This window comes from Alligator mississippiensis, chromosome 1 (genome assembly GCF_030867095.1).
Source record: "Alligator mississippiensis isolate rAllMis1 chromosome 1, rAllMis1, whole genome shotgun sequence".
In the NCBI taxonomy this organism is placed as follows: Eukaryota; Metazoa; Chordata; order Crocodylia; family Alligatoridae; genus Alligator; species Alligator mississippiensis.
In genome coordinates this window covers 483262475-483284184 of record NC_081824.1, presented here as the reverse complement: position 1 = coordinate 483284184, position 21710 = coordinate 483262475, and the positions used below count along the sequence as shown (strand labels likewise).

At 48.8% G+C, this 21710-nt stretch overlaps 2 protein-coding genes and 1 non-coding gene across 3 annotated transcripts; 1 reads left to right on the top strand and 2 right to left on the bottom strand.

The window, feature by feature from the left end:
• Positions 1 to 2288: 2288 nt before the first annotated feature.
• TRNAL-UAA (transfer RNA leucine (anticodon UAA)) lies at positions 2289 to 2371 on the bottom strand. Its single transcript has one exon. It is a non-coding gene; the product is annotated as a tRNA-Leu (tRNA).
• Positions 2372 to 8294: 5923 nt separating this feature from the next.
• Positions 8295 to 9236, top strand: LOC132250355 (olfactory receptor 52L1-like). The gene has a single exon (XM_059727092.1). It carries the CDS (start codon positions 8295 to 8297, stop codon positions 9234 to 9236), a length of 942 nt encoding a protein of 313 aa, XP_059583075.1.
• Positions 9237 to 15688: 6452 nt separating this feature from the next.
• On the bottom strand, positions 15689 to 16651 carry LOC132249619 (olfactory receptor 52A1-like). Its single transcript, XM_059725162.1, has one exon. The coding sequence runs from the start codon at positions 16649 to 16651 to the stop codon at positions 15689 to 15691; it is 963 nt and encodes a 320-aa protein (XP_059581145.1).
• Positions 16652 to 21710: the final 5059 nt, after the last annotated feature.

The following is a 21710-nucleotide window of genomic DNA, read 5'->3' as shown; positions in this document are numbered from 1 at the left end:
TTCCCTGAAGCAGGATCTTAGGCACCCAAGCCTTCCCAGACACATCCATAATCTAAACTTTTCATAAACTACAGTCACCGTTGACACAACACAAGCCATCACACCAGACCTTGCCACAGGGAAAACAGGGGAACCATGGCAGCCAATAGCCTGCTGCTGCAAAAGATGTTAAAATACACTTGAGAGGTCCCAGGAAGAGGCCGTGGCCCCCCCATGGCAGAGAAAGGCAACCCTCACACTGCCAAACTGTACCAATCTGACTGGGGGGAAAATACCTTCCTGACCCCAATGCAGCATCAGTCTGACCCTGAGTGGAGGGGCAAGACCTTCTAGCCAGGACCTTCTGGCTTTGGTCCCAGCAGGAGCCTTGGCATAGCCCAGTCTTCATACCAGGAGGGAGAGTAAGTGGTAGTATTGTCCTTTAGGATTCATGGGTTTGGCCAGGGAAAATCTAGCCAAGGCACAAGAGAAACCAAAAATCTGGCTTGACTACATAGCATGTGCCAAGCCATATGGTAGAGGAGACCAGGCCATGTTGCTGATCCCTGTGCAGAGGAAGAAGCGCCAAGCAGCTTACAGGTTCTTAAACAGTTGAATGACATGAACTATGGGGTTAAACTGTCCAATCGCTCTCCCCATCATACAGCATGTCCTGCTGATAGGACAAAGTTTGCAGATGACACCAAGCTGGGGAATATAGTAGATACGTTGGAGGTTAGGGCTAGGGCTGGGGCTCAAAATGACGTCGACACATTGGAGGATTGGACTGAAAGAAATCTCATGAGGTTCAACAAGGACAAGTTCAAAGTCCTGCACTTAGGAGGGAACAATCCCATGCACCGGGACAGGCTGGGGGTGACTGGCTGGGCAGCTGAACAGGACCTGGGGGTGACCGTGGGCAATAAGATGAACACGAGCCAGCAGTGTGCCCTTGTTGCCAAGAAGGGTAACGGCATCCTGGGCTGCATTGGTAGAAGAGTTGCCAGCAGATTGAGGGCAGCGATTCTTCCTCTCGATTCAGCACTGGGGAGGCCACATCTGGCATCCTGTGTCCAGTTGTGGGCCCCCACTACAGAAAGGACGTGGACACATTGGAGAGAGTCCAGTGGAGGGCAATGGAAATGGTTTGGGGGGCTGGAGCACATGACATGTGAGGAGAGGCTGAGGGACCTGGGCTTATTTAGTCTGGAGAAGAGAAGACCGAGGGGGATTTGATAGCAGCCTTCAGCTCCCTGCGGGGGGGTTGCAAAGAGGACGAGCTGGGCTGTTCTCCGTGGGGGCAGATGACAGAAGAAGCAATGGGCTCAAGCTGCAGCAAGGGAAGTTGAGGCTGGATATTAGGAAAATCTCTCTCACGAGGAGGGTGGTGAAGCACTGGAAGAGGTTCCCCAGAGAGGTGGTGCAGTCTCCATCCTTGCAGGTTTTGAAGACCCAGCTATGCAAAGCCTTGACTGGGGTGATGTAGCTGGGACTGGTCCTGCTTGGAGCAAGGGGTTGGACTAGATGTGACCTCCTGAGGTCCCTTCAACCCTCATTTTCTATGACTATGATTCTTTTGTCAGTGTAAGCCCAGCAGAGAAACTGAGGCACACAACATGACTGCAACGTCATAGACTCATAGAAAACACATGTATGAAATAGTTCAGATATATTACAAACCCCACTGTCTGTCACAGTTTTTTACAATAAATAGGCACAGAGTCCCTGGTTTAAAGCTGACCCAGAGCCAGGAGGGGTGGCAAACTTTGCAGAAGTTCAAAGATTCATAGATGCTCGGGTTGGAAGGGACTTCAACAGATCCTCGAGTCCAACCCTCTGCCTAGGCAGGAAAGAGCGCTGGGTCAGATGCCCCCAGCCAGATACCACCTATCCAGCCTTCTCTTGAAGACCCCCAAGGTAGGGGGATCCTAAAGGGATCCAGCCTTCTCTTGAAGACCCCCAAGGTAGGGGGATCCTAAAGGGATCCAGCCTTCTCTTGAAGACCCCCAAGGTAGGGGGATCCTAAAGGGATCCAGCCTTCCCTTGAAGACCCTCACCTCCCTTGGGAGCCCATTCCAGATTTTGGCCATCCTTACTGCAAAGAAGTTTTTCCTGATATCTAGCCTAAATCTGCTCTCTGTCAGTTTGTGACCATTGCTCCTTGTTACCCCACAAGGAACCTGGCGAAGAGAGCATCGCCAATCCCTTACTGCATCCCTCTAATGAATTTGTAGGCGGCCACAAGATCCCCTCTCAGCCTTCACTTGCGAAGGCTGAAGAGGTCCAGGTCCCTCAGTCAAAACAGCTGCTACCAGGAGTGGGGCTCGAACCCACGCAGACATACATCCATTGGATCTTAAGTCCAACACCTTAACCACTCGGTCATCCTGGTTACAATATACTGCTCACAGAATAATAGAAAAGGAAAAAAAAGACAGAATTAAAAATAAAGCACTGTACAAGAGGCCTGGAAAGTGTGAGGGCTCTGGCCTCATTTGATCTCAGCTGGCATTTTGTGGGCAGCTCTGGGCCCCTCAGTTTAAAACGGATGTTGAGAAGCTGGAGGAACCTGAGGGGAGCACTAAGGAGGACAGAGAGGTGGGAGTGGAAGCCCTAAAAGAAAAGGGGCTTGGATTATTGGGGAGAAAAGGAGACGAAGGAGAGATGTAGCAGAACACTTCAAGGATGTGACAGGCTGCCTGAAAGACAAGCTCAGGAAGAAGAGCGGGTTTTCCTCGCTGCAGCGGGCCAGAACGTGAAGCAATCGGTTTAAACCCCATCTTCCTCATGCTTTTTCCTGGCAGGTGTCAGGGGAGTGGAGGCATTAATTTATGCTTAGCATTGAAAGGAAAACACTGGGGTCCCTGGTGACTCATGGGCCATTAGGAGATCCTGCAGGGATCTGCTGGAAATGATTTATATACATCCCTCACACCCAACTAGAGCCTTGTGCTGCTCACTCCCCAGACTGTTTGGAGCTGTCTCATGGCGAGGACCATCCTTGTCCAGCTTGCGTGGGGCCTGGAGTGAGATCCATCAGGTTAGACCCCATGAATCACAACCAGCTTCTGGAGCAGCGGGGATGAAACTGCTTGTCCAGGGGCTTGTGTCGCTGGGGGAGCAGGAAGCATTGGGACGGGTTAGCACTGCAAGGTGCAGCGGGACGTGTGTAGGGCAGGCAGTGCTGGAGCAGGGTGCTTGCTACCAACCGGAGCAGGGGGAGGAGGGTGACGAGCGGCCAGCTTTCATCGGCTTTCATCAGCTGTAGCTCTCTCTATCCGATGCTGCGAGAGGATGGCGGAAAGCAGAGTATAAAAAAGGAGAACAATTAGAATACAAAAGACAGAGGATGGAGAGAGAAAGAGACAGGGGCAGAGGGGATAGGGCATCAGTGCTGGGAGAGACAAACATTAAGCCGATAGGAATTAAGGGTTACCGAAGCTGACCAGGTGATAGAGCTAGGTTATAGGACCTGAGGGTGACAGGGGACAAGAAGCTGAACAGGAGCCAGCAGCGTGCCCGTGTTGCCCAAAAGGCTACCGCAATCCTAGGCTGCATTGGCAGGAGCGGTGCCCGCAGATCGAGGCAGTGATTAGCACTGGGAGGCCACATCTGGAGTCCTGTGTCCACTACAGAAAGGATGTGGGCAAGTTGGAGAGAGTCCAGCTGAGGGCAACACTAATGGCTGGGGGGCACGACTGGTGAGGAGAGACTGAGGGAACTGGGCTGATTGAGTCTGCAGAAGAGAAGACCGAGGGGGATTGAATAGCAGCCTTCACCTCCCTGCAGGGGGGCTGCAAAGAGGATGGAGCTGGGCTGGTCTCAGTGGGGGCAGATGGCAGGACAAGGAGCAATGGGCTCAAGCTGCAGCAAGGGAGGTTGAGGTTGGATATTAGGAAAAACCTTCTCAGGAGGAGGGTAGTAAAGCACTAGAATAGGCTACCCAGAGAGGTGGTGGTATCCCCATCCTTGGAGGTGTTGAAGACCCGACTAGACAAAGCCATGGCTGGGATGATGTAGCTGGGGCTGGTCCTGCTTGGAGCAGGGGGTTGCACTAGATGTGGTGTCCTGAGATCCCTTCCACCCTCATTTTCTGTGATAGGAGTCCATAGTCCCTATTTAAACTGTTCTTACCACAGTCCAGGCTGTGGATGATTTCTTGCTCCTCAGCTTCCCCTCCAAGTCTCTGTGGCTAGAGAAGGAGAACATGGCAAAAACAGAGAACTGATGGGAACATCTCTTACTAGGAGCAGTGCAGAGGAGAACCAGAGCCACGATGAGCATATGCTCCCTTTCTGCCTTTGCTAGCCACTTGTGCACCTTTTTGGCAGTGGCTGCAAAGAGACTAGACATGCCCTCAGCAATGAAATGCACACCCAACCCAGCCAGCTGGGTGTTGGTCCCACTGCTCTCCGCAGAGAACGGGGCAGGAGTGAGAGCTGACCCAGGTCTGGTGTGAAAGGGCACGTGTCTCCATGTAGACCTTGAGAGGCTCCTTGAAACCATAGGGAAGGAGAACCATATTCTCCCTACCCTAGAAGAAGAGGGTGGCTGGTATAACTACGTGCAAACTGGGATATGAACAGCTTGCAGAACTTTTCCAGACTTTTGGACTCTTGCTTTTGCTCCCAGCAGTGTTCGGAGGCTAAATGCCTTAAGGCTTGGCGTTGATGGTGCTATAACTGGGTCTTCTATGTTTAGTAACAGGGGAAACCAAAATCTTTGAGAGTAGCTTTGTGAATCGACGAAAACCCCCGTCGTAGAATCAGGGGGTGGGAAGGGACTTTGGGGGCCAGCTAGTCCAGTTGGCTGCACAGGGGCAGGCTTTCCAGAGCCCGCACACCCCTTCCTGGTGCCCGTGCACCTTCCTTATCACACTCCCAGTGACGGAAATCCTACCGTTTCTCTTGTCTCCTGCTTTACCCGTGGTGGGTTAAGGTGCTGGGTTTTGTGACAGCATCACCTGGGTGGTGTCAGTGACAGGTTAGACTGGGATTTGCTTGGGATGGTTCGGATAGGCTGATCCTGCCTCAAGCAGGTGGCTGCTCCAGAGGTCCTGTCCAGCCCGACGTGGCTGATTCAGTGATGCCCTATGCAGTTTGATCGCATAGCAAGCTCTCCGGGGTGTAGGTTGTAGCCGTGTTGGTCTAAGTACATAGGCAGACAAGGCTCTTTGAGAAAACGCAACATCTGTTATTATCCGAGTTGTCTAACAAAAGATATCAGATTTCCCCAAAGAAACCTGTCTGTTTCATAATAAGCTCTGACATTTAGGATGCTTTTTCTGGAGTTTAATCTGAGTTGTCTTCCCCATATGTCATACCCGTTGCCACTTGTCCTGCCCTCAGAAGTTAAAAAGAACAATTATTTGCCATCCTCTTCATGGCAGCCTTTCCAATATTTGGCAGCTGTTATGAAGGATGGGATATTGAAACAGATGTGAACGATCATGGTTCCCTTCCTCCGCTTGAAGGGGTCTTGCGCTTACCGCAAACCTGTTGAAGACCACTGGGTTTGCCTTTGATTTCAGTGGCCATCAAATTGCAGTCCCTCTCCTTTGCAGTCTCCAAGGGGGTTAGATTTCTCCATGACCTCCAGAAGGCCCTCACAGCTCAACTTTGCATGGGAGAGAGGAACATTGCCTCCCACCAAACTGCTTTTGGAAATAGCAACCATTAGTTAGGAGTTGGCTTATCTCCACAATCAAGACAGTCCCGAGTCTAACCTAGCTACCATACCCGTCTCCCAAATGCATCTCTCATGGCATTATACCATGCCAATGGGATCTAGATGCCTTGTGAGTCTTAGAATCACATTAGCCAAGGGCTGGAAGGAATTGTCTAAGCCACCTGCTTCCCTGAGACAGGATTGGGTATAGCTGACCCATTCTCATCTGGTATGTGTTTAATCTGTTCACAAAACCCTTATATTTAGTATCCAGCCCAAATCCTTGCTACACATTCAGCTCATTTCTCGGTGTTCCCCAGGATCACAACTGATTGCCGTGGCCACAAGTTTGTAACAAACTTCTTATAGTGGAAGACTGTTATGAGGGCCCCGCTCAGTCTCTTCTTTCTTTAGATGAAACAAGTCCAGTTCTTTCAATCTTTCCAGTGCCTTGTGGTTTCTAAGCTTCTTGTAATTATTACTGTGCATGAGGTTTGGCGGTTTTTTCGCAAAAGCTTGACCCTGTTTACTGGTGTTCAGCGTGTGCTCGGCTAAGGACCGCGGGCCCCTTCCTGCTGTACGCATGCATAGCAGGTTATTAACCAATTCTCTGTGTGGATTGGAGCTCTCTCTCCTAAGTGGGTAGCACTTTGTGTTGGTCTTTACTTGAATTTCCTCTTGTTCGTTCCAGGCCCTCCCTCCATTGCTTTGAGATCATTTTGAGTTCTGATCCTTTCCACCACAGTGTTTGCACCTACCAGTTTATACCAGTTTTATAAGGGAACTCTCTATTCCATGGAACTGGGACCAGCATAGACCTCGACACTTGAAATGAACTGAACAGTGACCCCCCGGTAGCTGCTGTCTGAGAATAGCATCTCAAAGACATTGGGTGAGTACATGGTGATTGCATCTAGACCCCAGCTGGTTTATTTGAAGGTCACGTAGGGTTCTGCCAAAAAACTCATTAAATTGCCACTCATTTCCTCATATCCCCGTCCTGAGTTACCCTGTCCAAGAAGGAATTTAGCCCCGTTTCCCTTGACAGACCTACACTGGCTGTTTTGTCACTTTATTATCCCCTAGGTGCTTATGCAGTCATTGTTTCACATCTGGTTCCAGAATCTTTCCAGGGAGTCTCCATTATCCTGGACATAAAGGACCAGATATTTTAGGGGAACACTTTTGCTCTCCATTTTGGATGAAAGTTCCTGTAGAACGTGCCTTGGTAACCCCGCCTCCCCTGAAGTACGGTCATGTGTCACAGAGTGGGAGAGGGTACAGAAGTAGGGATGGCAGCAACATCTGGGCAAGTGTCCCCACAAACTCGCCATGCCCTGTGCACACTTGGCCTCAGTCATTCCCCAGCAGGAGCCACTTTGAGGGGTCAAAGAGATGATCCAAGGCTCATTTTTACTTCCCTGATGACGCTGCTCCCCACAGGGTTAGATGGGAGGATGGTGATGGGGCCCCTGACCACAGTGACCTCATAACTGATTTCACAACGAATGGCCCCAGTTGGGGTCTGGGTTCTTAGCTCTCTGGGCCAGACATTTCTGCATCATGAATCTGCTTTGTGAGGAAGTGTAAAATCAGTTGCCCCGAGGGGCTGGCTGGCTTTGGGAAGTGCAGAGGGGCTGTGGAGCTCACCACCCCAGTCACCCCTGGCAGTGGTCCCTTGTTGCTGGCAACAGAAGGTGGAATGATTAGACTTGTTCATCGGACTTTGTGGCCCAGGTTGGGACCAGGAGGATGGTTTCCAGTGCAGAATCCGTACACTTCTTCATTCCCTTTCCCAGTGCATCCTGTTCCTATATGGTAACAGCAGGTCTAAGAATGGGATCAACCCCCTGTTAAGTCAGTAGCAAAATGCTCATTAGCTTTAGCAAGAGCAGAGTTGCATCTGAGCTGCCCATGGGGACTGAATGGACCAGGAAGTTCAGGTCTGGATTTCCTAAAAGTTATACTCACACTCAGTGGGCATGTCTACGCATGCACATTTACTGTACAGTAACCAAGATTACTGTGGAGTATGGGTGCACGCCTACACGTGCATGCCCATACTGCTCAGTAAATATGGTGACTTATGCTGACTTGAGCATAAATTTGATCCCTGCATCATGCAGGTATCAGATTTAAGCCCGATTAGTTACTGTACAGTAATGCATGTGTAGAAGCCTTACTGTGCAGTAACACTGTGTGTGGACCGATGTGGGACTAACTTTAGTCCGAAGTCAGTCCACACACAGAGTTAATACGCTTTAATGCCTGCACATGTAGATGCTGGCCTATTCCCGCTTATTGTGCAGTAATTTACTGCATAGAATTTTACTGCACAGTAAATTTAAGCCAGAATAAAAGCATGTGTAGACACACCCAGTGACAAGTGGACAAGAGAGGCTGGGAGGAAGTCTTTTGCTTCTATTACCCTGGAGGTCCGAAAATGTGACCTCATGGCACCTCCTAGCCTTATAAGCTAAGAAATTGTGTTATAATTCTTCCCGGCGCTTCCACAGAGAGGCCTTAGAAAATCTCACAGGTCACAGAGGAGTAGGCATCATCCGTGTACACAAGACACTCACCGAATCCTATGTTCACCTCTAGGTCTCTTGAGATGCTTTGTCTCTTTGGATGTGGCCAGCAACACGATGACCGTTCATAACACCAGCCTCAGACCTTCCGTGTTCTTCCTGGTTGGCATCCCGGGGCTGGAAAGCGTGCAGCACTGGATCGCAGTCCCATTGTGCTCCATGTATGCCTTGGCCCTGTTAGGGAACTGCATTATTCTGCTCGTGATCTGGACAGAGCCCAGTTTGCACAAGCCCATGTACCTTTTCCTGGCCATGCTGGCCATCACCGACCTGGTCCTGTCCACTTCCACCTTGCCAAAAATGCTGGGCATCTTCTGGCTGGGTGCCAGGGAGATCGGGTTCCATGCTTGCCTTACCCAGATGTTTTTCATCCATGTCTCCTCAACGGTGGAGTCCGGGATCCTGACAGCCATGGCGTATGACCGCTATGTGGCCATCTGCAACCCCCTGAGGCACGCAGAGATCTTGAGAATCACCGTGGTGGCCAAGATAGGCCTGATGGTTTTTGTCCGTGGGCTTCTCATTATAACCCCTTTTCCTTTCCTTCTTTGGAGGCTGTCCTTCTGCCAGGCAACTATCATCCCACACTCCTACTGCGAGCAGATGGCGATAGTAATGTTGGCCTGCACTGACACCACCATCAGCAGATTGTATGGCCTCATCATGGCCCTGCTCGTGGTGGCTCTGGATGGGACGTCCATCACCCTGTCCTACGGGATGATCCTCCAAGCGGCCTTTGCCTTGCCCTCGAATGAGGCCCGGCTCAAAGCCCTGAGCACCTGTGGGTCTCACATCTGTGTCCTCCTGGTCTTCTACATCCCGGGTCTCTTCTCTTTCCTGGCAGACCGATTTGGCCAGAATGTCCCACACCACATCCACGTCATACTGGCCAGCATCTACCTCCTGCTGCCGCCTATGTTAAACCCTATTGTGTATGGGGTGAAAACCAAACAGATCCGAGAGAAGGTAACGAGGGTCCTTTGCTGGAGGAGAGACTGAGCAGTGGGTGGGGTTGGCCAGCTTATCCTTTACCGTCCATTACAATAGCCTTATTTTGTAGCATCTCTTCACACTGGAGCCATTCTTCACATGCACAAGGCACTCACCTAATCCTATATTCACCTGGACTTGGTGGCCCAGGTAGAGACCCGGACATCAAATACTAGATGGACAATGTTGAACCCTCAGTCCCTGCCCCACAGAGCTTACAAGGTGACAAGGAAACAAGCCAGTGTCATGATTTTCTCAGCAGCACTGTGCTTAGGTTTTTTCCAACTGAAGAGCTCTTCCTATCGGTCTGTAAGTGTGTGATCTTGCAATATATATTATTCACGTTCATCCCATTTCAGTTACCTCAAGGTTCTTCAATTCCTCCTGCCTGATATTTGGGTCCTTCTGTCTCATGATGGTGCCTCCCATGTTATCTAGGAATAGCATAAGATCATATTTACTTGTCAGGGCAAGGTCACTAATGAAGATAGTAAAGATGATCACTCTCAAGACTTATCCTCAAGAAACCCTGCTGATAATTTCTGTTCATTTTCAGCACAATTTATATCACATCACCTTCAGGCAGCTCCTTCACCCCTCACCATTCATGGTATAATCACGGTTTTTCATTCCAATTTGTTTCCCATGTGACACTGTATCAAATGCTTTAGTGATGTCCAAAAAAGTGAGATCTACCACATTCCCTTTGAATAGAAAGCTGCTTATCATATCCAAGAAATAAAGCTTAATCTAGCGCTGTCTATGCTTGGTAAACTGATGTTTTATTTGATCCCATTTTTCCATTTACCTCCGTGGTTTTCATTATTCATGCCTTCAAAACGTTTTCTAAAACATGCACGCTCCTGCGGTCACATGAATGGGCCCACAGGCACCTGGACCACCACGTGTTCTCCCCTTTCCTCAGTAACAATAGTACATTTTTTATTCTTTTATTAAAAAATCCTCTCTGTGGATCTGCAGTTCTGTGTGCCAGTCCTTCCTGTATTGCTGGAGGAAGATTATCTCCTCCCCCTGACTTGAGTCTTGCTCAGACGGTAGGTGTGTCACTCCCATTTCCACACAGGTGGGCTGTGCAGCCACAGGCACCAGAGTGCTGCGGTCCCTCTCCCAGGGAGAGCAGAGGGTGACACAGGCACAAGGTTATGCGGGGTATCCAATGATGATATCACCATAAAAAGCCCTTCAGAGACTTCATGGAAAGATGATCATCACTGAGATGCTTGATATAGAGGAATGTCTGAGAAGGATGTGTCATGGGGATCGGGACCATGTTAAAGACACCAACAGTTTCTGTCTTGCAAGCATGCGTGGTTTTGGCTCTCGTTTCTCCCTCTGTGTTGCCTGCACTGTCCTTACAGCACCCTCTCCTCCCATCCGAGCCCTTTCCCTGCAGTCCCCATCATGCTGTGTTCACGTATTTTGATCCCTCCCCGTTATCTCCAAGGGCCGTGTAACATGCTACATTTAGGGTGTGTTTCCTTTACAGCATCTCTGTGACTTAGAAAGTTTTCTGAGTCTCACGGTAATGCTTGTGGCGATCTAAATAAAGCAAATCCTAAGCACTGCAGCCCTGGAAGATGCCGGTATGCTGCAGTCTGCTATGGGGGCTGGGATCAACAAGCAGCTATTCAGCGGTCTCAGTCTCCTAATGGTATAACCTCTACGGAGCAGCTGGATAGAAGCTCAGCAATGGTTAGGTAATATGATCTGGAGAAATGCCTGGGTGGAAAAAGCCTACATTTGCTACACAGGGCCCAAGGGGAAGCCGTTCCAGGATGGATGCAGAAACTCTGTTCTCCGTAATGGGGCATGGTCTACTAAAGTCTTTAAGTCAGAGGCCTGCAGGAGATGGGCTTATTCTCCACATCATGCCCGAAGCCTCTTTGTGATCAATACAAAGCCCTTGTCCTCATGGTTTCCTGAGAGAGACTGCCACTGTCTCATCATAGAGCCCTGGATAATGCTCCCTGGATGGGTCCTGAATATGGGGATGCCAGAGATCTGCTCTCAAGGATGTGCCTCAGTCTAGACCCCAAGGCCTGGCCTGAGACCAGTTCTGAGATCTAGTTCCCTTTTTGCCCTCAGCCCGACCCTCTCTTTCACCTACAGTTAGTAATAATGTGAGCCTTGGCCTACCTTGGCTCTTGGGCACTGATTTTTAAATTATTCTTTAATGACTTGATCCAAAATGTAGTGATGAGCTGTTGAAATGTGCAGATCAGATCTAGTTAGTAATGCCTGCCCAGAATGAGGCTACCATACATAGAGAAGTAGATGATCTGGATGGTTGAAGCACTCACTCAAAGCAGTATGAAATTAGTTAATCCAGTAGGCAAATCATGCATCTCAGACTTTGCCTGCTTTGCCTAAGTCATGCATCTCAGAGAGACTTAGAAGAAATTGCGCTGTAAGCTGGAAGATATAGGATGTGTAGGAGGAGTGAAAGTACTAAGTGGTTACAGCATGACTGCGAGCCAACACGGTCTTGAAGTGGTGCACTGTTATAAATGTACTCTTTTTATTAATATGTTGTTGTATTTCCTGTGTAGGGCGTGTCTACTATCCTTCTTATTACCCAGATATTAATGAACTTGCTCCTGAAGACCTCAGAGAGTAGCCTGACCCTGAAGAGCATCCCCCGGAAATGCATTCAGATGGCCTTCACGTGGTCCAGCTGCAGTATCCATACTGGAAGAAACCGAAGGCCTGGTCTCTGAGTACAAGAAACAGGATAGTTGACTGGCAAGGTGGTCACTGTCGGTGCACCTGTGGCACCAGTTATTATCTTGGGTTCATTTCCTACCTGAAGGCTAGAATGGCTAACTGTGGGAGGGTAGGTAATTGTTGTAGCTCTGCTCGTTTGGAGATTTATTGTTACATACTTCCTGAGGGAAACCCTGTTGAGCTGAATGCCCCTGAGTTTGTGTCCCCAATACTGCATTCTGCATCTGTTCAGCCTCTCAAGCTACTGCATTTATGGGAGAATCTGCCCCTCCCATTCCTATGGTGACAACACTCTCCAGCAATGTTGTGAGGCCCACCAGGTAGGAGAGCGCATTACAAGTTGGAACAAAGGTATTACATGGTTTGTGAATCATACCTACACAGAGGCGTGGTGGGATGGTACCCACCAACCAGAAATAGGCTGTATCCGCAAGTTTCCACCACTTCTCCTCATCCTTTTATACCAGTAAAGGTCCTCATGCAAATTAGTGCTATGATTCTGCCAGAGCAATGCTGTTTCATTAACCTGATACAGCCTCGTCCCCATGAGTGACAGTGGGAGCTCTTTCACTCTCTGGGAAGTGAAACATGGTTACAGGCTCCCAAAGAAGGAAGGATAAATGTGATCTGTGAGAAAATGGGGTGTTCGCTACTATCTCTGGCCGTTCCCCCACGGGAGGCCCCGACACCACCTGTGTATAACTCCACACCCTGGTGCAGGTGACAAGTTAAAATCCCAACCCACCTAACATGACCTGCGTATACGAGTTATCTAATGTGTCATATGTAACAATAAGGCAATGTGTTTGTTAAAAAAGACCAGGTCATGTGATGCATGAAAATGTAACCACTTGGGCTTTATGCAATTCGTGTTGCTTAGGAGGTAAAAGTGGAGCCGTTGCTCTACTGCAATTAAATAACCATACTATTTCCCTAAAATGGCCAGCAATTTTCTCTGAGACTATACCTCTCAACTTTACGATACCCACTTCATGAGTATCAGATGTAAACATTCCATAGCTAAAAAACTGGAATAAAGTAAAAAAATAATCTGCAAAGTCTTGAGACAAAAGCTTGGCAAAGTACTCATTTGGCTCCCCTTGCTTGAGAGGGTGGGCAAATTATCAGTTGTACTTCCTGGGTAGGGCGTGTCTACTATCCTTCTTATTACCTAGATAGTTATGAACTTGCTCCTGAAGACCTCAGAGAGTAGCCTGACCCTGAAGAGCATCCCCCTGAAATACGTTCAGATGGTCTTGACGTGGTCTAGCTGCAGTATCCATACTGGAAGAAACCCACCACCCCGGAGCAAGTGAAGTCCTGGTCTCCAAGTAGAAAAAATAGGATAGCTGACTGGCAAGGTGGTCACTGTCGGTGCACCTGTGGCACCAGTTATTATTTTGGGTTCATTCCCTACCTGAAGGCTAGAATGGCTAACTGTGGGAGGGGAGGTAATTGTTGTAGCTCTGCTCATTTGGGGATTTATTGTTACATACTTCTTGAAGGGAAACCCCATTGAGCTGAATGCCCCTGAGTTTGTGTCCCCAATAGTGCATTCTGCATCTGTTCAGCCTCTTGAGCCACTGCATTTATGGGAGAATCTGCCCCCTCCCATCTCTATGGCTATCAATACTCTCCAGCAATGGTGTGAGGCCCACCAGTTGGAGAGCGCATTACAGGTTGGAACAAAGGTATTACATGGTTTGTGAATCATACCTACACAGAGGCGTGGTGGAATGGTACCCACCAACCAGAAATAGGCTGTATCCGCAAGTCTCCACCACTTATCCTCATCCTTTTATACCCGTAATGTTCCTCATGCAAATTAGTGCTATGATTCTGCCAGAGCAATGCCGTTTCATTAACCTGATACAGCCTCGTCCCCATGAGTGACAGTGGGAGCTCTTTCACTCTCTGGGAAGTGAAACATGGTTACAGGCTCCCAAAGAAGGAAGGATAAATGTGATCTGTGAGAAAATGGGGTGTTCGCTACTATCTCTGGCCGTTCCCTACTGGGAGGCCCCGACACAACCTATGTATTACTCCACACCCTGGTGGAGGTCACAAGTTAAAATCCCAACCTACCTAACATGTCTTGCGTATACGAGTTACCTAATGTGTCATATGTAACAAGAAGGCAATGTGTTTGTTAAAAAAAACCAGGTCGTTTGCTGCATGAAAATAGTACCACCTGGACTTTAGGCAATTTGTGTTGCTTAGGAGCTAAAAGTGGAGCCGTTGCTCTACTGTAATTAAGTAACCGTACTATTGCCCTAAAATGGCCAGAAATTTCCTCTGAGACTATACCTCTCAACTTTACGATACCCACTTCATGGGTATCAGATGTAAACATGCCATGGTTAAACAACTGGAATAAAGTAAAAAAAATAATCTGCAAAGTCTTGAGACAAAAGCTTGGCAAGGTACTCTTTTGGCTCCCCTTGCTTGAGAGGGTGGGCAAATTATCAGTCCGACTGTCAACGTACCTGAGCCTTGTAAATGGTATGATGTAATACGTACTATTCGTGTGTCACCAAGTGTTACCTCAACTACATGGCTAACCATCTTGAGCATCATAGTATTCTGCATTGCCCTAGTGGCAACAGCTAAATAGTGTTTTAATCGTTGTTGTTGTAAATCTGTTCATGCTATGCAAGTTAAATTTATAGATCCCTCCCCATTTCCCGATGTAGAGTATGTGGCTTTAGCATTTTAATTGTAGCTATCATGGTGCTTCAGCAAGCAATGGGTGGAGTGTGACAGCTGAAAAGTGTGCCTGTCTGATAAAGGTGCTTGCTAAAGGCTCTGTGAAAATAATACCAAGTGTTTTTCTGTATTTGTTTAGATATTAAACTGTATGTTGTTGCTAAAATCCTAATTCAAGGTTAAGATGTAGTGAGGCCTTGTTTAAAGTAAGGCCTAGTAAAATTAGCAAAGCCTTGAAGTAGTAAGGCCCTGTGGCACAGTTAAAATTACCTTATCAAAGAAATGCAAGGCTTGTACTGCTAATTGGTGAGTCAAACGACAGTTGAAGTAAAAGGAATCTGAGTGTTTGTTCATTATCAGTATCATTCAGAGGCTATAAATGAGCTGGAATATTTGGAAACCATTCAGAAGGAAGATACAGCTCTGTGAAAAAATTAGTTAGCTGTTGCCTGGATCAGTGGGCCCGCGGACCTCGAAGAGCCCAAGAACTGCATCCCAGGGTTCTTCCTGGTATTCCTTTGAACAGTGTCATTCGGGGACGCCTGACTTCATTGAACTTTGTGGAAAGAGAAGCTTGCTGTGTACCAGGCATCAGAGGGGACTGCTGATAAGTTGACGACACTAATTGCTTTTGTCTGTCATTGTTTGTTTTGTTACTACGCGTAGTTGTGTTTTTGTTAAGTTAATAAATCTTTCTTACCTTTCTACCCCCGCCCATACTCTCAATCCCTAACCCTCCGCAGGCAGCTGGGACAGAGGTCACTTGCCTACTTGATCAGAGCAGGTGTGTCCATACTCCAACGACTTGGGAACTGCAGCTGCCGTCTGTTCCCATCATTTCTGCTGGTGGAACCGGGTAGATTTAGGCAAGGCCTATATCAGTAGTGACATGATGCTATGGGACGGAGAGGGTGAGGGAGCATTTATAGACAGCTGACATTAGCGTTAGATGGGCAGGGGTCGAGCTTCATCCGAAGCCTGACATGCAAGGGTCTAGCAGGGTCAAGAGGTCAGTGCTTGGAAGAGCTGCTCTTGAGCCACAACACTTCCCGCACCCGCTGCCGGATCTGCTTAGTGTTCACACCATACACGATGGGGTTCAGCAGCGGGGGCACCAGCAGGTAGAGGTTGGAGAGGAGGATGTGGATGTAGGGGGCCACGTGGTGCCCAAAGCGGTGTGTGAGAAAGGAGAAGAAGCCTAGGATGTAAAACTCGAGAAAGACACAGATGTGGGCGGTGCAGGTATGGAAAGCCTTGAGACGCCCTTCCTTCTGCGGCAGCATGAAGACGGCTCTGAAGATCAGGACGTAAGACACAGCGATGAAGATTATATCAACGCCCAGGATTGTGAAAGCTACAAAGAGGCCGTAAGCTTTGTTGATCCTGATGTCAACAGCTGCCAGCTTCACCACAGCCATGTGCTCGCAGTAGGAGTGGGAGATGATGGTGCTCTTGTAGAACTGCAATCTCTTAATCAGAAAAGCACACGGAGCACTCAAGATGGTTGGCCTGATTACAATGGCAAGCCCCATTTTGCACAAGAAATGGTCAGTTAGGATGCTTGAATATCTCAGGGGATTACAGACTGCCACGTACCTGTCAAAGGCCATTGCCAACAACACCCCTGACTCCATACCCTGGAAAGTGTGGATAAAGAACATCTGGACTAAGCAGGCATTGAAACCAATGTTGCTGGATCCAAACCAGAAATTGCCCAGAATTTTAGGCGTTATGCAAGTGGATAAACCTAGGTCTGTCACAGCTAACATAGCCAGGAAGATATACATGGGACTATGGAGGCTGCGCTCTGTTTTGATAACTGCCAGAAGGAGCAGGTTGCCTAGTATAGCGAGAACGTACACGACACAGAAAGGGAGAGCGATCCAGAACTGCACGCCTTCCAGGCCTGGAATCCCCAGCAGCGTGAGCGTGGAGGGGTTGAAGTACACCTTGGTGAGGTTTGGGGCTGGCATGGCACTCTGCTGCAATCCAGGCTATGTCCAGAAAGGTTTGCTTTTCCTGGCTGTGAGAAAGCAATGAGAGAACAGTCCGTTAGGTTTTATCGTGAAAAGAGATTTTCAGTGTGGTGCACATGGGAGGTGGCCTGGCCTCGGTCTCCTCAAGATGTGGAAAATGGATGAGGACTTGTAGGTGAACACATGCCTTTTGGTTACTCAACTGGAGTGAAAACTTGGTGGAATTTTTTGAGAGGCTTAAGGGTCTCAGGGAATGCAGACGGCAACAGCTCACCACATCCAGACAGTGGCCAGTACCAATTGCAAAGAATCTCTCTTGGACGTGTAAGAAATCATCTTCCCACTCAAGAAGTCTCTTCCCAACAACCCTCAGACAGAGGTATCTCAGGCCTGGAAGCAAAATTAGCTTCTGTAACAGGTGTAATGTTTTATTCAATCTAAGGGAATGGGGACACGCAAGAGGTCTAATGTTTTATCCAATCTAAGGGAAAGCAGACACACAACAGGTCTAATGTTTTATCCTATCTAAAGGAATGGAGACATGCACCCTTAGAGCAGTTTTAATGTGTTTTCAATCTGAAGTGAAAAGAAACCCAAGCCTATTAAAGTCAGTTCAGTCCACCTGGAACAGTTTCAAAGTGTACTGGGACAATCAGGAGAATGTGGACACGCATGACACTTAAGTTGGTTGAAATGCAGTTTAAAATGCAAAAACCTAGATGTACAAGCTAGTTTAGAAGTGTTTGAAAGCCCCGAACCAGTGCAGAAGGGTTCCTGGAGAATCAAGGGGGATTTTGAACCAGGTATGCCAAAGAAAATTGCAATTGGACTGGGTGCTCACTACCGTCCCCTGAGGGCAGTTCGAGGGCACAACCAGGTAAAAAAGTTGATCAAATGATAGGGAAGTGGGTTTGGAAGGGACCTCCAGGGGAGTCAAGTCTAGTCCAACCCTTGTCTGAGGCAGGATCAGCCCTGTCCAAACTATCCCCGATGCATCCATTCTCTGACCTCTTAGCAAACCTACAATATTTAGCAAAAGCACACAAAAGACATCACATCCGAATGTGCCACACATAAAGCAGGGTGGCCATGGCAGCCAATGTCCTGCTTCTTTAGAAGCTGTTGATATACACTCAAGAGAGTCCAAGGAGAGTCCATGCTCCCTGCTACTGATGAAGGCCCCCCACCCACCCCAGTCCGTACTACTCTGACCAGAGGGAAAATTCCTGCCTGATCCCAAATATGACCATTGTATTTAGCAATATACATGTGGGACAATTGTGAACCACTTTCCAATCAGTGTCATTCCCAGACCGGTTCAAGTGTGATGTCTGTTGACACGCTCAAGGGGTGAGTTGACCTGCCTTGCTGTGGACTGGTCACTGAGCTCCCGTGCCCCGCTTGCCCAATAGCAGCAAGCTTTCTAATGGCCAGCTGTGAACTCACGCTCTACTCAACTGCGACCCCTCATCCTATTCCCCCTGGGCACCAGAAGCGTGGGTCCAAGCCCTCACCACCACCCGCCAGGTCAGGAAGCACGCTGCAGCTACTGAACTTCCCTGAACTCACGTATAGGAGAGATGGGAAAGCAGACAAAGAAAATGCCCCATGTCACCTGGCACCTCCAAAGCATGGGTTAAGCATGCTGGGCTGGGTCCTTACTGCCACCCTGCTGTGTTGGAGCCAGAGCCCTTCCCACTACTGCGAACCGGCTCCCAACCCGTGCTGTGTTGGAACGGCTCCATCCTGCACCCTAAAGCAGCAGGCGATGCACTCGTTATCCGCTCCACTGCCCAGTACTTTCTGTGCCCAGCGCATAGCCTTGTTCTCAATAGTCTCAGTAATGTTCTCAATAACAGAATAATATTCTCAATAACAGCATCCTGGGCTGCATTAGTAGGGGCGCTGCCAGCAGATGGAGGGCACTGATTCTTCCCCTCTATTCAGCACTGGGGAGGCCACATCTGGAGTGCTGTGTCCAGTTGTGGGCCCCCCACTACTGAAAGGATGTGGACACATTGGAGAGAGTCCAGTGGAGGGCAATGACAATGGTTGTGGGGCTGAGGGCATAACTGGTGAGGAAAGGCTGAGGGAACTGAGCTGATTTATCCTGCAGAAGAGAAGACCGAGGGGATTGAATAGCAGCCTTCACCTCCCTGCAGGGGGGCTGCAAAGAGGATGGAGCTGGGCTGTTCTCAGTGGGGGCAGATGGCAGGACAAGCACAATGGGCTCAAGCTGCTGCAAGGGAAGTTGAGGTTGGATACTAGGAAAAAACTTTCTCACAAGGAGAGTAGTAAAGCATGGGAACAGGCTACGCAGAAAGGTTGTAAAGTCCACATCTATAGAGGGTTTTAAGACCCAGGTAGAAAAAGCCTTAAGTGGGATGATGTAGTCGGGCTGGTCCAGCTTGGAGCAGGGGGTGGGCTAGATGTGACCTCCTGAGGTCCATCTCAACCCTCATTCTCTCATATTTGATAAAATGACTCTGTTTCTGGTAATAGTGCAGGAATTTGCTGCTCTTTGACCCTGGTGACTGTCTCTACTGTGAGTGTGTTACAAGACAGGGCGAATGGCACTTTGTCCCCCTTCCTCTTGCCACTCATTCTGTTGTGCCCTTCTGTCCTACTCACCTCCTGTCTCCAACACCTAGATGCAGTTGGTGTGAACTTTCCTTCCACACTTCTGCTCAGGCCTGAAGTCTGTCTCTCAGCCCAATGTCTTTGGCCTGCAACATGTCTGAGATGGGGTAACCAGAACTACGCGGCGTCCAGCTCTGTGCCCAGAGGGGACACAGTGGCTCACAAGGGCACTAGAAGTCTCGCTGTTTGATTACCCATTCTGTCCCTCTTCCTCCCTAACATCAGACTTGCTTTCAAGGCCCAATCTACACCATGACTTGCTCACAAGGATGACTGAGCAGCTTCACTTGGGAAAGGGAGTGATTGGCACAGGAAACATCCATAACAGGGGGCTGTTGAGAAGGATGACTTAGAAATGCATATTAGCACAAAGAAGGATGAAGCATTCAGCACACTGGATGCACTCAAGTCCTGGGCACTGGATCATCACCCCCCTCTTTGATGCAAATGAATGAGAATGGGATGGTGAAATCACAGGCCTGGAAGGCAGTGCATTGTCCTGACCCATCCATGGGGAGTGGGATCCAGTGATGGAGAATAGCAAACATTGTGCCTCGTGGCTGTCATATTCTTTGTTGAGCAGAAGGCAGGGAACAGATGCACTGGACCTATTAGTCTGTAGTCTGTAAGGTACATCTCTACCCTGCCTTCTGCCTGACTTCAGCCTAACACAGGTAATCACCTTTCTATATTCTTCCCTGTGCATGAAGAAAACAACCTCCCTGAATGGTCATGGCATGAGGTGAGAAGTCCCGCATCTTGGAGCTGCGCTCAGCCAGCTAAGAACAAACCTTTCCCTTTAAAGATGCATCCTTTGCCCCAGAGAACGACAGGGAACCACGTAGCTGAACTCACCACTCTCGCAGGGCCCGCTCTGCAAGGCAGGCACCAGGTGTGCTCTGAGGCAGGTGAGGCTGAGCAGATCAGTCCTGTGTCAGAGGCAGATGCTTTTATTGCATCTGTGGGAATCCCTCTGGGGCTCCAGCCTCTTCCAAGCACCGACCTCTTCCCAAAGTCCCCAAGCAAGAGCTGCTGTTGTTATACACATAGAGATTTTGTCTATTGCTTTTAATCTTACGAAGTTTCATGAGTTTTGCATTGTCTTTAGAAACTCCATTTTGTGTTGCTCTGTAGCTTGACATAAGTGCTCGACCTTTGTATGCTGTATGTGTGATTGAATGTGTGAGAGCGCGTCTGTGGAAAAGGAAAACATCAGCTGGCGACTGGCTGAAGAGTGCGGACAGATAAAAGACCAAAACAAGAAGAATCCACCCCAGAACAGCGGGAGAACAACAGCAAGCACCCTTCAAGGAAGAACACATTGATAACCCAGCAAAAGCCCAGATGTCTGGGTGAATTTGCAAGGCCATAAGGCACGGGGCGAGATATATTGATTTTGGGTCTTGTTCTGCCTGTCATCCTGGAGCATTGGTTCAGCTGATGAGATGGGACCGGCAGGAGCCTGGCTCCCTACTCATGGTCAACTTGGCTGACCACTAAGTTACTCTGAGTACTGAGAAGACTGGTAACATAAACCAGCACAGAACGGAATTTAGGGTCTGAATGTGTGTGTGTGTGTGTGTGTGTGTGTGTGTGTGTGTGTGTGTGTGCGCGCGCGCGCATTAAGCGCTTAATCAATAAACATGGCATCTTACCTTATCCTGCCTCATAAGGTCTCACTTGTGAGATGAGCAATGGGCAATTTGTGTAACACTGTGAAAGGAAACAGGACCAGGAACAAGTCCTGTGCTGCCCTTGCCCCTTGCACTAGGCTGGATCCAGAGCTCAGTGCAACATGCTGCAAAGACCTGAGGGACGTGATGGCCGCTGCTCCAAAATGCAGAGCTGAGCTGGGCTGGGCCCTGGGAGTGTGCCCCTAGCTGGGACAGCCTCGGGAATGAGACAAATCAAAGCATGGTGCTGTGCCTGGATTGCCCTGGCATCACTGCACGTGTTGGCCCAGGGTGTAGACTAGAGTAGGCTTTGAGCTGTTTAGTGATAGGATAGTCCTTCTCATGGGATCTGCTGGCCTATAATATGGCTAAGAGAAAAACAGGCAAAGGAAATGCTCAGGTGAGGGGATACCACTGCATGGGAACCGTTGAAGAAAACTCTGGAAAGAAGGGTTGAAAAACCTAGGGGAAAACTTGCAATGTCACCTTGATTACTTTTAGTGGTGCAATGAGAGACCAGGCTACTTTTAGACGAGATCTAGCTTATATAGTGAACAGGACCCGCCCTAGGAATATGAGCGTGGCACCCTTTAGAAACACTCCTATTTCTTTCCCCTTATTTAGTAAAGGTTTTGATCTTTTAGCCAAGCCATCTAGCATAGAAACTAGGTCTGCTTTGGGGCATCTGCTCTTTTGTCTAGAGCGGTGGTTCTTGCTGAAATGCCGCCTTGTACGTGTGCCTC

What these genes read in the sequence shown, in the direction of transcription:
- LOC132250355 (XM_059727092.1), top strand. Translation starts at nt 8,295, where the DNA reads ATGACCGTTCATAACACCAGCCTCAGACCTTCCGTGTTCTTCCTGGTT.
- LOC132249619 (XM_059725162.1), bottom strand. Translation starts at nt 16,651, where the DNA reads ATGCCAGCCCCAAACCTCACCAAGGTGTACTTCAACCCCTCCACGCTC.